Source organism: Triticum urartu, unplaced genomic scaffold (genome assembly GCF_003073215.2).
Source record: "Triticum urartu cultivar G1812 unplaced genomic scaffold, Tu2.1 TuUngrouped_contig_5552, whole genome shotgun sequence".
NCBI classification, from domain to species: domain Eukaryota; kingdom Viridiplantae; phylum Streptophyta; class Magnoliopsida; order Poales; family Poaceae; genus Triticum; species Triticum urartu.
Genome location: NW_024116236.1, coordinates 1 through 13,317, shown reverse-complemented (window position 1 = coordinate 13,317; position 13,317 = coordinate 1). Strand labels below are relative to the sequence as shown.

The window sequence follows — 13,317 nt, the reverse complement described above, 5'->3', positions numbered from 1 at the left end:
AGTGATGGAGTAGCCGGACAATGTGTGTGCATCAACGTAGTTGCATGAGTTTGCGTAAATTTGAGATGTGATAATTGAGGTGTCCGAATATGGATTACATTATTTGAGAAGTGTCCAGTCAATGCCTGCGGATGCCCTACGGATGCACCCGGGCGTGTCTGCGGACATTTGAGAGGGCCGGATTTGCCCATCACACTGTAGATGCTATAATAACTTACTTCTTCCACTCGCAACACAATGTACTACTGTGCCTTTTTTTTGGGGGGAATGCAGGAGTACTACTGTAGCACTTGCTAGCGCCCTCGCTGAACGCCTAACCATAACCATATCTAGATCGACCGGAAAACTAAATCAAATGCTTTTCTCCTCTCACAGATGATGGTTCTTACTTAATGAGCTTCGCCACCACCGTTCAACCGATTTGGGGATCATCAATGCCCGCTGCCATGCTATCCATGCCTTCATGATGAGGCAAATGGAGCAAAGAGCAGAAAGAAGGAAGCGTATGATCCAAGAACTCATGAATCAGGGCGGTCGACAGCTCAAAAAACGCCGCCATAATGCTGTCTCTCGCCTGCACTTTCCTTCACGGCTTCACCACCACCGTCTGAAATAGGGTAATTCTGCGAACGTACGTAGAAAAGAAAACATGCAAAGTTTCCAAGAAGTTGTCTTTGATCATCAACAATTCAAAAAGTGACCCTGGCGAATACACATTTGCAGGGCATCTTTTTTTTTTTTGCGAGTGACATTTGCAGGTCATCTTACTTGACCGAAACTTCAGTGCAACTAACGTTGCCAAGTCGTCGTGGACAAAGAACGAGCGCAGTGCAGTCGACACGCCAGGCCTCCGCGCACAAAAATAATGAAGGTGGCATATTGTGGCGGTGTCCGTTGCAAGCCAAGCATGCGGTCGCCGGGCAGCACCCCCACCGCCAGCAAAGTCAAACGCCTTTGTACGCTTCCCACGGCGCACTCCCCACACAAAATTATAAAACAAGCGCGGCGGGGGCAGGGGCACTACCGGGAAGTCCGTTAGAAAATCGGGCCGCTTTACCGATCTCCAATCCAGGGAGCCAAGCCAACCGGCCAGGCCAGGGAGGAGGTTGCTTTAGACCTCACTTGACTGGGTCCCCGTGCGGCGCCATCTCCCATCATTTCATTCCTCTCGATTCTTCTGCCGCGCTCAGCCGGGCGGTGCGGCGCTGTTCGTTCGTTCCTTCGAGGCCTGGACGGCGCGGGGGCGGTGGCGGTGAGCAGGAAGCGGAGGTGGAGGAGAGAGATAGAATGCTCCCGCGGCGCCGGTAGCCACCTTCTCCAGGGGTCAGCGCGGCGGGGGGCGGGCAGGAGGAAGCGGAGAGCCCGGGCTCGTTCTCGGGGGGCTTGGATTGGATGCAGGTATGTGCCGCTGAGTCGCCTTCTCCTCTCCTCCCGGTGACGAGCTATTTGGTTGTTTCGTTCGATTCAGTTCAGGGTGGTGTCAGGAAATAAATTACGGTTCATGTGTTGTTCTTGGTTATGCCCATGTTGCGTTGGGATGCTAGGCCTTGTGTGAGGGAAGATAATCATAGGGTTTTAGCTCTATGGACTACACTTGGGCGGTTTTGTGTGGATTTGGCATGACGGAGAATGGGGAAACGGAGCCGAGGCCGTGCCTGGTGCTCAAACGGGCAATTCAACTGCCATTCACTTCTTCTTCCTCCCCTTTGGGGCATTTTTCGTGTTCTTTCATTACAGGGAGTAGGCGAAAAACCAGCGCGTTCCCCATTTTCAGCCGCTTCGTACTACAAGTCTTTGATTTGGGCTGTTTATTGTTTTCATTTTCAGCAAAGTAAATTCCAGTTCTTATTCGTTCATACTTACGGGAGAGATGCCACTTTCTTGAAACCATTTTGTCAACAACCCGGGATTGGGGGAAAGTGGCAGCCCCGTATCGTATCCTCCGACTGTTGTAGAATCAATTCCCCCGTCGACTTCAGATTGTTTTCATCTAATAAAGTCTGTCGGTTCATTCTTTATAGTTTGCTGGTGACCTGGTGTGAACTCTCAACCATCATTTTCCATGAGAACAACCCGTCTTTATTTGTAGTTGGATGCATTTGCTTGGGCGCCTGACGTGTACTTATTTTTCAGAGAAGTGGGGGGCAAGCCCGGAAGGCGGCACTCGCCGAGTCCATAGCGGCAATCTCTGAGGTCATGTCGACAATGGCCTCCGCTGACGTCGGCCAAGAGAAGTTCTTGGACGCAGGCAGCCGTCTTCAGCGCGTGCCCCCGGCGACATTGGAGGTGCAGAGGGTTCAGAATTCTCCGGCCAACGTGATGCACATAGCCGAATATTTGGCTGCCAATGTCGACCTCGCCAAGGACCTCGTCGCTCGGTGCAGCGCCGTCGCGCAGCAGCTCATGGACGAAGACCTTCAGAGCATAACCGAGGACCTTTATAATGTGATAAAGAACATCGGTCATGAGCTCAGCAGGATACCTGCTTCAGCATTTGGTAGCAAGAGGTGTGCGGATGCAGCAGTCGGTACGCACCTTCAGGTCACTGCAAACGGGCAGCATCCTAATGATCAGCGTTCCTGTGATGGCTATTCTGAGGGCGACATGACGATAGTTGTGGCAAATGATAGACCCAAGAGAAGAGCACTGCACGACGGCGACATGCCAAGGTTGGTGGACTTCCTGCAGGGAATGTACCATGAGTCTCATGAATTCGGTGGGCAGTCATTCAGTTCGCTCCCTGAAGTCGCAGAGTACGTTGAGCCGTTGTATGATTCTTTCTTCTGCCCACTGACAAATAAGGTCATGGTTGATCCAGTGACTACTGAAAGCGGGATAACATATGACAGGAGAACCATTGAGGAGTACTTTGACAGTTTAACGGATGATTCTGAACCTGTGATCTGCCCGGTTACGAAAATAGCAATGCAGAGCAAGACTCTGAGGACTAATGTTCCACTCAAGAGCACAATCGCGGAATGGATTATGAGGAATGAAGCAACACGGATCAGAATCGCGCGTACTGCTCTCTCACTGGCAAGGACGGAGGCTATGATACTTGAAGCCATACATGAGCTGAAGCTGCTTGCCAGGACGAGGAGGAAGAACAGGGAGCAGATGCACAAGATTGGCATAACCAAGTTCCTTGCACGTCTGTTAGAACACAAGGATGCACTGATACGCTGTGACTCACTGGAGCTCCTCTGCCTGCTGGTCGAAGATGAGCCAGGAAAGGTAAGGAAGTCTGAAATGTGTTCAGCTTTCGTGAAATCCCAGCTTGGCCATGTCAAAATTATTTTTCGAAATCACCATGTGAAACTTAATGAAATGCTGAAATTATTGGTAGAGTCCAGTTTCAATTTGTATTGGTCCTGCATCTTAGATTAACAACTCAAATGTTGCCTCGTGACATGCAGGAAATCATAGCAAAAACCAGAGCTGTCTCAAGGACAATAAAGCTGCTTTCTAGTAGTAGTTCGGATGAAAGACATGCAGCTATCTGTTTCTTGCTAGAGCTTTCAAAATCAGAGTTACTATTAGAAAACATCGGGGCAACTGCTGGAAGCATATTAATTCTGATCACGATGAAATTCAACAACTCAGATGATCCAATTACTTCAGAGAAGGCCGGAGAGGTCCTCCAGAACCTGGAGAAATGCCCAAAGAATATCAAGTACATGGCTGAAAGCGGCTACTTGGACCCTCTCCAAAGGCATCTCGTTGAAGGTAATATATTTTACCTGTGCAGAAACATACCTGACCTCCTACATTTTTTTTAACTCTTCCACATAAAACATTGAAAAGAGCAATTTTGTCTTGTCAAAATCCAAATTTAATATTTTGAAGTATCTGAGAACATTTCCCTTGCACTGATAAGAATAGTTGCCATTTTGTCCAAACACTTTCTAAACTAGCATTTTGTCCAAACAGTTTCTAAACTAGAATCACTATAGTGGGAGTTACTGCCTATGTTTCTAAACAGTATGTCAGTACAAATTTGTTTTGCAACAAGTGAACTAAATCTCGAGCTCAAAGTAGAAGTCGTGCACTGGTGACTGATTTGAGGGGTTTCCTAAAAAAACTCGATACTATTCATTGTACATGCAAGTTCGCAACCGCTCGTGCCAAACATCATTAGCTAACATGAATATGTGCATGAAACAGGGTCGGAAGATGTGCAGATGGAGATGGTGGGTTATCTCGGCGAACTAGTCCAGAAGCAGGAGATGACCATCAACATTGCCGGGAGCGCATCGGAGATACTTGTCAAGATGGTGCACAGCGGCAATGCTAGTATCTGCAAGGCGGCGCTTGATGTCCTGGTCCAAATCTCTTCTCACCAGCCCAATGGCAAGACACTTGTGGACGCAGGCGCTGTTCCAGTCATGGTTGAGGCGCTCTTCATCCGAAAGATCGATGATGAGCCCATGGGATCCAAGACCGAGGCTGCAGCAGTACTTGCCAACATTGTCAAATCTGGCATGAACCCGGAGGCCATCGTTGTCAACAAGGAAGGTCATGTTATCACGTCCAAGTACTCGGTGTACAACTTTGCACACATGCTCAGATGCTCCATGCCCGACGATCTCAACCTCAACATTTTGCGTGTGCTGCTCGCGCTCACCGCGCTCCCCAAACCGCTTGCCACGGTGGTCTCAGTCATGAAGGAGCAAGACAGCAGCCAGACCGTGATCGAGTTCATGGGTTCACCTAGCGAGGCACTTGGCATTGCTGCGACGAAGCTGCTCACTGCATTGTCCCCACAGATGGGGCACACCATTGCCGAGAAGCTCTGCAAGGTGCCTGGGCAGCTGGGCAGGCTGATCAGGAGCATCAGCCAGTTGGGGCGGATCACGGAGCGGCACGCTGTGTCTGCGACGCTCCTGTCAAAGCTGCCCTATCAGCATCTGACACTCAACCTCGCGCTGCTGCACCAGAACGCAGTGCCGACCATGCTGGCCAAGATAGAGGAGATGCAGCATGGCGGGATGCGGGCGAGCCGCCATGCGAAGCCATACTTGGAGGGCCTCGTGGGCTCGCTCGTCCGGCTGACGACGACGCTGCACGACCAGGATGTGCTCCAGGCAGCCATGGACCATAACTTCCCCTCGGTGCTGACCGATCTGCTCGCCCGGTCGTCAGGCAGTGACGAGGTGCAGCGGCTCGCGGCGGTCGGCCTCGAGAACCTCAGCCAGCAGTCGGGGAACCGGTCGAAGCCGCCGTCCGAGGAACAGCAGCCCAAGAAGAACATTCTCCGGCGCCTGCGAACCGGCCGGGTGCACGACAACCGGAAACCGCCTGCGCACAGCCGCCTCTGCCCCGTGCACCGAGGCGTGTGCTCTCCCGCCGCCACGTTCTGCCTGGTGGAGGGCGGCACGGTCGAGTGCCTCCTCGGCGTCCTAGAGAGCAACGAGAACAGTCACGTGGTCGAGGCCGCACTGGGCGCGCTCTGCACGCTCATGGACGAAGGCGTGGACGTGGTGGGCGGCGTGGCCGTGCTCACCGAGCAGGACGCTCCGCGGCACATTCTGCGGCTGGTGCGGCAGCACCGCAACGACGAGCAGGGCAGCGGCGCGGTGCTGCGGCGGTGCTTCTGGGCCCTGGAGAGCTTCCTCGAGAACGGCGGTGACCGGTGCGTCAGGGAGGTCACCTCTGACCGTGCCCTGCCCAGCGCGCTGGTGGGCGCCTTCCACAAGGGCGACACCGCCACCAAGCAGGTCGCCGAGAGCGTGCTCCGGAGCCTGCACCGGATGCCGGACTACTCGGCCACCTACATGTCCGTCGAGCTGTAGCGAACATCCCTTTGCCGTCTTCTTGGCTTCATACCATCCATCAGCTGGTGCATTGTTTGGTGTAACTAGATTACAAAGAGAAAACGAGGTAAAAAGGAATTTCTGCAGATGCAATGTAACTAAAGTGTCATAGTGAGTATGATATTGTATAGTTTCGTTCTTGTTTGTCTTCTTAGGTTGTAATTAAGGCTAGGCTTTGATGATATTCGTTAACATAAGATTGTCTTGGTTGGTTTGGGTTTTTTCTCAGAAAAGATGTACTGCAAAATTGTATGTATCCAGAGCAAAATTGTATGTGGTTGCAGAACTCATTTGAGATTCAGTTTTAAGATATTGTGCTCACTTAAACTGGCTTCAGAACTACGTAGTTCAACATGCTAAATTCTGTAGTTCTACTCGACTGACTACGCTCATGATCTTCCCTTGAGCAAATTCGTCGAAACAAGATTTGCAGTTTCTTTGATGCTTTTGTCAACTATCCAAGTTCAGATGAGGCGATCACGATGAAAATAGCACAGATGCCTACAGTTTTTTTGGAATTCTGGAAGAGCAGATGCCTTCACTGTTTCTTCCACACATAATCACGCGCTGAAAATAGGCCCATTCTCAGGCCTCGTTTATTCTCAAGAAATCGAAAACCAGTACACAGTTCTATATGGTTGCGTGCGCAGCCATAGAAGTACAACAAAGATTCTTCTTTCACTCTCACGATACTAGCAACTAACAAACCAAAGGCTGTTATATTATACCGCGGAGTGTGAATCTTGCAGAAAGAGAGCATTTTACAATATTACTGGGTCTGAACTAGATGGTACCCAGATACAGCCACCTTCTGGCAAAATGGAACTCACCATCATGATGCAAAGATTGTTGAATCACCAATAGTTATACACGTAAATTTTCAGAGGAGAATGTAAAGCTTGAAATCTCCATGTGGACATCCCGAGAGTCGGATCTCCAGCTTCCTCCAATAGCAAATGGTACATCTGAGGAAAGGGCCTCTATAGGATATCTCAAGTGCTGATTCCAATATTGGGAAATCAACAATTAAGCAATTTGGATGGATATACTTCAGTGCTCAAATGCGAGCTAGTGGAACAGTGTCAACAAGCTCACATGTTGTTCTGTTGAAATCTCTTGGCCCGTTATGATTTCTTGCTTCGGTTGTGGAATCTATTGCTCAAGGTTTATCATTTGATTCATGGTCATTAAACAGGGTAAAAGGCATCCCAATCACGTTGTGGAACTCTCCATCAAAATTATTGGGCACCTGTGCAATATGCTCAAGTCATAAGAGGATAAATCTGATCGAAATGAACAAAAGGACTAGTAATGAACTAGTAATTCTGGAGCTACCACATAACACAGAACTGCACCAGGCTTAAAGGAAATCTAGAAGGTACTCTCTTTTCAATAGAAGTTGTAATGAACTAGTAATGCATGTACTACCACACAATACAGCACTGTGGTAGGTCTATTGGAAATCTACCAGGTACTGCCCTTTCCTATTGATGTCCATCAATCTAGCATTTGTTTTAAAGGGCTTAAAATGAGAAACATAGGCACAATAAGTGATGGGACAAACCTGATGTGTGGCCTCTTTGAATGTACATCCTACCGGAGCATTTGTTACCCTTCCAAATGCATCGGCGGGATTTACAATGCTGTGCAACGCAGCTTGAGAATGTTTTGGTGGATGCAAAAATTGATGGCCAATGTCTGGTAAGAAGCCAAAGGTAGACGATGCAGTTCCTTGAGACTGAAATAACTGTATGTATGGAACATATATCAGCACAAGGAAAACAAATGAAATTTAATTAACAATAAATATCTGGCAGGGGGTTACATACATCCTTAGATAGAATGCGCTCTATGTTGAAGTCTAGTGCTGGATTGACAGCTGAAAGTTTCATCGACAAAAACTGCCCAATATGCACATACAGGGTCAACAAGTTCACATTACAGCAAAGAGCAAAAGCTGCAAACAATGTTACAAGTTTAGCGGACATCATACCTCAACTTGCCGCTGTAATGATTGAACATAATTGATTATCTCATCCAGCATAACGGCCTTACCAATGACCTGGTATACAATCTTGCTTGTGAAAATAGCGAATGGCAATAATTTGAATTGTGGAGATAATATACAGCTAAAAAGTGCTGACTTCCTCATTTAGAAGTGCTTACTTTACTACAACCAGGAACAAGGTCCTGAAGAAATTTCATCCTTTCACTAATCTTTTCCCTCCGAACCTGTATTGCAAACAAATAACACTGAAGCTAAGTAGCTAGAAATACCATTCGATAAAGGTAGTTCAGGGAAGATAACTCGGGACTTACCCTTTCTGCAAGACTATGGCTGTTTGTAGCCTGGCCACTTCGAGCTCTTATATGAATGTAATCTTCCTTTGGCGCATCAGATTTATCCTCAGTTTGCTTCCCGTTGGACTTTCTGGATGTCCCAATAGGCCTCTTTGGTTCATCTTTGTCGTCGTCATCTTTCTCCTGCTTTGCAGCCAGAGTTGCCAATTGCTGGCTCCCTTCTTGTACATGCTTCACCCCACGATCCTTCATGAGAAAATCGAATTCTAAGTTCCATCGAAATCACGACACAAATTCAGCTATATAACAGGGAGGATTAAACAAGTACCTGGCTTGGTCTTTTCCTCTTCTTGGGACAAGAGACACTAGGCCCTTCATCCTGACCAGCGCCACCACTGCACTCCGGCTTGCTTAACTCCTTGCTAGAGGCATCAACACCATGTGAACTCTCGGTGTCTCCTTGCTGCCTATCACCGGTCAATAATGCATCCTTGCAACCTTCGTCCACATTCATCTCCCTAGACGTCTCAATATCGTTTTGGAAACTACCCATAGCAGGGTTCCTAGAAAAAGGGTGATCCATCATGGCTCCAAGACTGTTTGCACTTAAGCCAGGAAACCCTGCCCCACAATCCATGAACCCCGACTGGGCGCCGGGATATGCGGGCGTCGCTGCTGACAGCATCCCCAAGAACGAGGAGAACTGGTGCCCATTAAGCATAGCGTTAGTGTTGGTCTCCCCCAGCCCGAAGTTCTGGCCAGGTGGGTTCCACAAGCCAGGAGGGAACGGGTTCCCCATGGCGGCCAGCGCACTGCTGGAAGAATCCATCTGAGCTTCCGGCGAGAGCGAGAACCCGGGCCCGTGGAAGCTCGGCTGCTGGCCGTGCCCGCTGGGCTGGTTCTTGTCCTCCAAATCAGCGGCGTTCTTCTCATTCGTCTCCATTTCGCTTCTGTCACTCCTGGAAGACCGAAATCTGCGATGCCAACAAAAGGTAAGTTTGAGATTCGGCGCTGCTTCAGACCTCAAACCTCGACGCCACAAATCCAGCAGCCGCACAGGGATGCGCCGCTTAAAAGGGAATCCGGTGAGCCGAGTAAATCCAATCTCGGATACTAATAAATAAACAAATGCAGTACAGTGAAAGCAACGAGAGTGCAAGGTCTGGATCTAGATGGTGCGCCGAAAATTTCCAGAGGTCAATGGGGTCTAGCCAATCGCTGGACGGCAAAATGCGCATACCTCAGAGGCCAATGGCCGAAGCGGCGGACGGGGTGGAGGCGGGACGGAGGCTCCACGGGGGCACTTGACTGGAGTGGTACTAGTTCAGAGGCGCATCGGGTGGGATGGGGATGGGGATTGGGGTCGGGGTTGGGGTAGGTGCTCGGGAGACGAAGAGGAAAGGAACGTACGGGACGGGACGTTTGGAGAGAGAGGAGGTGGATCTTGACCATGGATGGAGAACACGTATACTATAATTTATGTGATTAAACTAAGAAATCATGATCTTTTTGCATGTAAATAAATACGAGTAGAAAGCAGGGAGAGTGCAGAGATCTCACGCTCTCGGCCCCAGAAGGCCACAACAGTGTTGCTCCCGTGATAAAAAGGTTATCATAAAAAAATACAATTTTTTAAACTAGCCTACAGAAACATCTTACTCCCTCCATTCCACAATGTAGTGCTTTCTCTATCCACGTGCTCCAACTTTGACCGTAAATTTAACTACCAAGACTGATTGCGGCGGGAGCAAAAATTATATCAGTGAATTCGTATTCAAAAGAAGTTTTTAATTATATAATTTTTTCTCCCGCCGCAGTTGGTCTCGTTGGTTAAATTTATGGTTAAAGTTGGACCTGGAGAAGCGTGGACGCACTATATTTTAGAATGGAGGGAGTATATTTTTTGAGACGGAGGTACTGCATGTTTGCGATGTTTATTTTGCAAAATAATAAGTACTCAAATGCTGGAAACAGCGAACCAACCTGTGGTTGGATGGTTAGATGAACTGTGGTATCCTCAACCCAGCAGGGTTCAAATCTTGGTACTTGCATTTATTTCTGGATTTATTTCAAGATGATATGCCGGCTTAGTCTTTCAGAGATGCTCATAGGGGTGAGTGTATGCGCGTGGATATAAGCGTTTGTGTTTGTACTGATGTTCAAAAAAAATGCCGGAAACATGCAGCTCCACTTTTTTGCCGTCTTGAGTTCTCGACCACAGCTCCTCCTGTCCGCATGATCTCATCCCGATCCCTCCTCAAACGCCATGTGCCACCTAATCGAGTGTGTTGTGACTCCAAGGCGAACAGTCTCGAGAGCGATCGTCTCAATCCAAGGCGGATGGACCCACGGATCAGTCTCTAGCAACGTGCGAGAGGTGGTTCTGTAGCAAATCATGATGGGGTGGTGGATGGGTGTTCAGTTTCGAAATCCGCGTTACTCCCTCCCTCATTTCCTCTCGTGAAACTGAAGGGGCGAAGGAGGCGGAGGCAACAGTCCCACCGGATCTTCTGCTCCTCGCCACCGCAAGTACGCCGCAGTCATCCCATCCCTTCTACTTTCTCTTCCTCCCATTTTTCCTCACACCATCTCCATGGGTTTGAGCTTGGGGCATTTTCCGGGGCGACGACGCGGGGTGAGGGTAGTGCAGTTGTACCAAGGGGGGTCGTGGCGGCACCTGCGCAAATTGCTTTTTAGCGGCGAGACACCCTTGCAGCATGCAATGGTGGTTGGCGATTCGGGTGGTGGTTTGGGCGCGAGGAGGAGGTAGGGAACGAGGTGAGGTGGTGGAAACACGTGCATGCTAATGTGTTTGAGGGATATGGCGACGCCGGAGTCATGTGAGGCGAGAGCGTGAACGAGATGAGACAAATATGCACATGCTAATGTGTTTGAGGGAGATGGCGACGCCGGAGCCCTTACAAACTTATTGGGTTCTTCACAAACTTTGAAGACTTCCAAGCAACACCTAGCCAATATAGAAGGGGCACACCCTCCAAAGGTAAAAAAGATGGAGGTTGCTTGATGATGAACTCCTTACTCTTGTGCTTCAAAACATAATCTCCTCAACACTCAAACTCTCTCAAGATTTGTTTGTGGATTTGGATAAGTAGGGGTGGAAAGCAAGAGGGGATTAGATCACAAATGGTTTGGTTGGATGGTTGGTTTCACCCTTTGAAACTAGCATGAGGAGGATGAGTTCTGTCAGAAAATATGATGGGAGTGGAGTTTGATTCGAGAGACATATGTGGGATAGCTGGAAGGTATATATATGCTAGACCAAAAATTTGACTTTTACAAACTTTATTGTATATCTTGGAGACTCCAGTGGAACGATGGCTCCGATGTGAACAAAGCCAACAAATTTCAGAAGCATCAGTTAGTCCGACTAAAATCGATTGGTGGCTCTGAGCTGAACACTTCGACAGTGGCACACTCTCTGTTATCACTTCGGAAGTTCTATGGTTTTGCTCGGAAGTTCCAACGTAGTTATAGAAGGTTTACCGAGTGCTTCGGTGGTTCCGAATGGAATAGGTGGAGTCTCTGATTCAACTGGGGTTTGTACAACAGCTATATATGCGATGACTTGGTGGTTCAGACCAAAAGAGTTCCCACAACTCCAAGTTAAATGGTAGTCATAGTTGAATATTTGAATGATTTTGAGGAGTTTTGGAGCTAGGTCTTTAAGCACATGGAGATAGAGGCTCATTATCACAACTTCATCCCCTTCTAATAATATCAGCATGCATATGGACTCAATGTGATCCTGGATCACTATAATGAAAATGTAGAAGCATTTAACTTATCCAACACTTGCCTTGAGCATTTTTAGGGGTCACCTTCCATTCCTTTGTTGTACCTAAAAGAAACATTTTCTGAAATGAACTTGAAGTAGGCATTAGTTCATTGAAATATGTTGGCATGAATTACCAAAATCCACCTAAGGACTTAGATGCACTTTTGCACTTTCACCCCATGGTAACAACATAGGTCAAAGATTCAACAATGGACATAATCACGAGATGCCTTTAGAAGCATGTGGTATACAAGAGTTCCCCTAATTTGTGCATTATTTAAATTTTGTGTTTGAATGCAAATGCGGAATGGATTAGGTACATGAGAAACTCTTATATAACACATGGAACTTGGTTTAGGTGTGGAGCGCATCAACGAGTTATAAATGAAATATAAAGCGCATACACCAAAAAGAACATGTCAATGGCCTCAAAGATGCACTAAAGCATGAACGGGTAGCATGTGCAATAGCATACGAGTATAGGTCACCACATAAGAGTAAGAGTTTACATCACATAAGAATCAAATGAAGTAGCAAGCGATGTAACTCCACAAAATGACTCAAACACTCTCAATCTCTCACTCGAAGCTAGTCTAAGATCTATGACTTCTCTCCCCCTTTGGCGTCGTGATACCAAAATGAGAAATGAGAGTCTTGTCGGCACTCAAGACTAAGTTGGATCAATGGACGACGATGATGAAGGCTTGGCGTAAGCACCTGAGGGAGTTGAAGGAATCTATCTGCAACGTCTCTGGCGGCGACTGAGGAGGTAGATGGTGAATCAGGAGGTGCAAAAAAAACTGGAGTAGTGGTCCTAACTTGAACCACAAATTTATTTGTCATCTCACGCCCATCTGTAGATTTATCATTGTCATGCTCATTCTCCCCTGACACAAACATCGCTCTCAGCTCTTTGACCTCAACAACCAATTCATCAATCTTGTTGTTTATGATGTGAACTTGTGTCTCTACCACATCATGTAAGCTCTCTTGGTTCTTGGCGAGGTTAGCTAGGCATGCCCTCAATCCTTTGAGGAGCTTTGTGAAAGATCGTGGATGTCGCCTAGAGGGGGGGTAATAGGCGTTTTAAAATAATTACGATTTAGGCCTGAACAAATGCGGAATAAACCTAGCGGTTAATTTGTGAAGCACAAAATCTAAAACAACTAGGCTCACCTATGTGCACCAACAACTTATGCTAAGCAAGATAAGCAACTATGTGATAGCAAGATATATGACAAGAAACAATATGGCTATCACAAAGTAAAGTGCATAAGTAAAGAGCTCGGGTAAGAGATAACCGAGGCACGCGGAGACGATGATGTATCCCGAAGTTCACACCCTTGCGGATGCTAATCTCCGTTTGGAGCGGTGTGGAGGCACAATGCTCCCCAAGAAGCCACTAGG

The 13,317-nt window shown here is 47.9% G+C and overlaps 2 protein-coding genes across 2 annotated transcripts; one reads left to right on the top strand and one right to left on the bottom strand.

The window, feature by feature from the left end:
- Positions 1-1,004: 1,004 nt before the first annotated feature.
- On the top strand, positions 1,005-6,136 carry LOC125529365 (putative U-box domain-containing protein 42). Its single transcript, XM_048693778.1, has 4 exons — positions 1,005-1,398; positions 2,134-3,234; positions 3,417-3,726; positions 4,165-6,136. The coding sequence occupies exons 1-4, from the start codon at positions 1,393-1,395 to the stop codon at positions 5,790-5,792; spliced, it is 3,045 nt and encodes a 1,014-aa protein (XP_048549735.1). The 5' UTR covers positions 1,005-1,392; the 3' UTR covers positions 5,793-6,136.
- A 245-nt stretch (positions 6,137-6,381) lies between these two features.
- On the bottom strand, positions 6,382-9,513 carry LOC125529366 (transcription factor bHLH49-like). Its single transcript, XM_048693779.1, has 8 exons — positions 9,355-9,513; positions 8,443-9,088; positions 8,133-8,360; positions 7,980-8,045; positions 7,807-7,875; positions 7,643-7,714; positions 7,378-7,560; positions 6,382-7,062 (listed from the first exon to the last, which is right to left on the bottom strand). The coding sequence occupies exons 2-8, from the start codon at positions 9,055-9,057 to the stop codon at positions 6,973-6,975; spliced, it is 1,323 nt and encodes a 440-aa protein (XP_048549736.1). The 5' UTR covers positions 9,058-9,088; positions 9,355-9,513; the 3' UTR covers positions 6,382-6,972.
- Between the last annotated feature and the right edge of the window lie 3,804 nt (positions 9,514-13,317).

Bases quoted from the DNA above. Each gene is read 5' to 3' on its own strand.
- LOC125529365 (XM_048693778.1), top strand. The intron at 3,235-3,416 runs GTAAGGAAGTCT...CGTGACATGCAG, and splicing joins TCGAAGATGAGCCAGGAAAG to GAAATCATAGCAAAAACCAG. The intron at 3,727-4,164 runs GTAATATATTTT...TGCATGAAACAG, and splicing joins CCAAAGGCATCTCGTTGAAG to GGTCGGAAGATGTGCAGATG.
- LOC125529366 (XM_048693779.1), bottom strand. From the start codon at position 9,057: ATGGAGACGAATGAGAAGAACGCCGCTGATTTGGAGGACAAGAACCAG. The intron at 7,876-7,979 runs GTAAGCACTTCT...ATTGTATACCAG, and splicing joins TTGTTCCTGGTTGTAGTAAA to GTCATTGGTAAGGCCGTTAT. The intron at 7,715-7,806 runs GTATGATGTCCG...CATATTGGGCAG, and splicing joins CATTACAGCGGCAAGTTGAG to TTTTTGTCGATGAAACTTTC.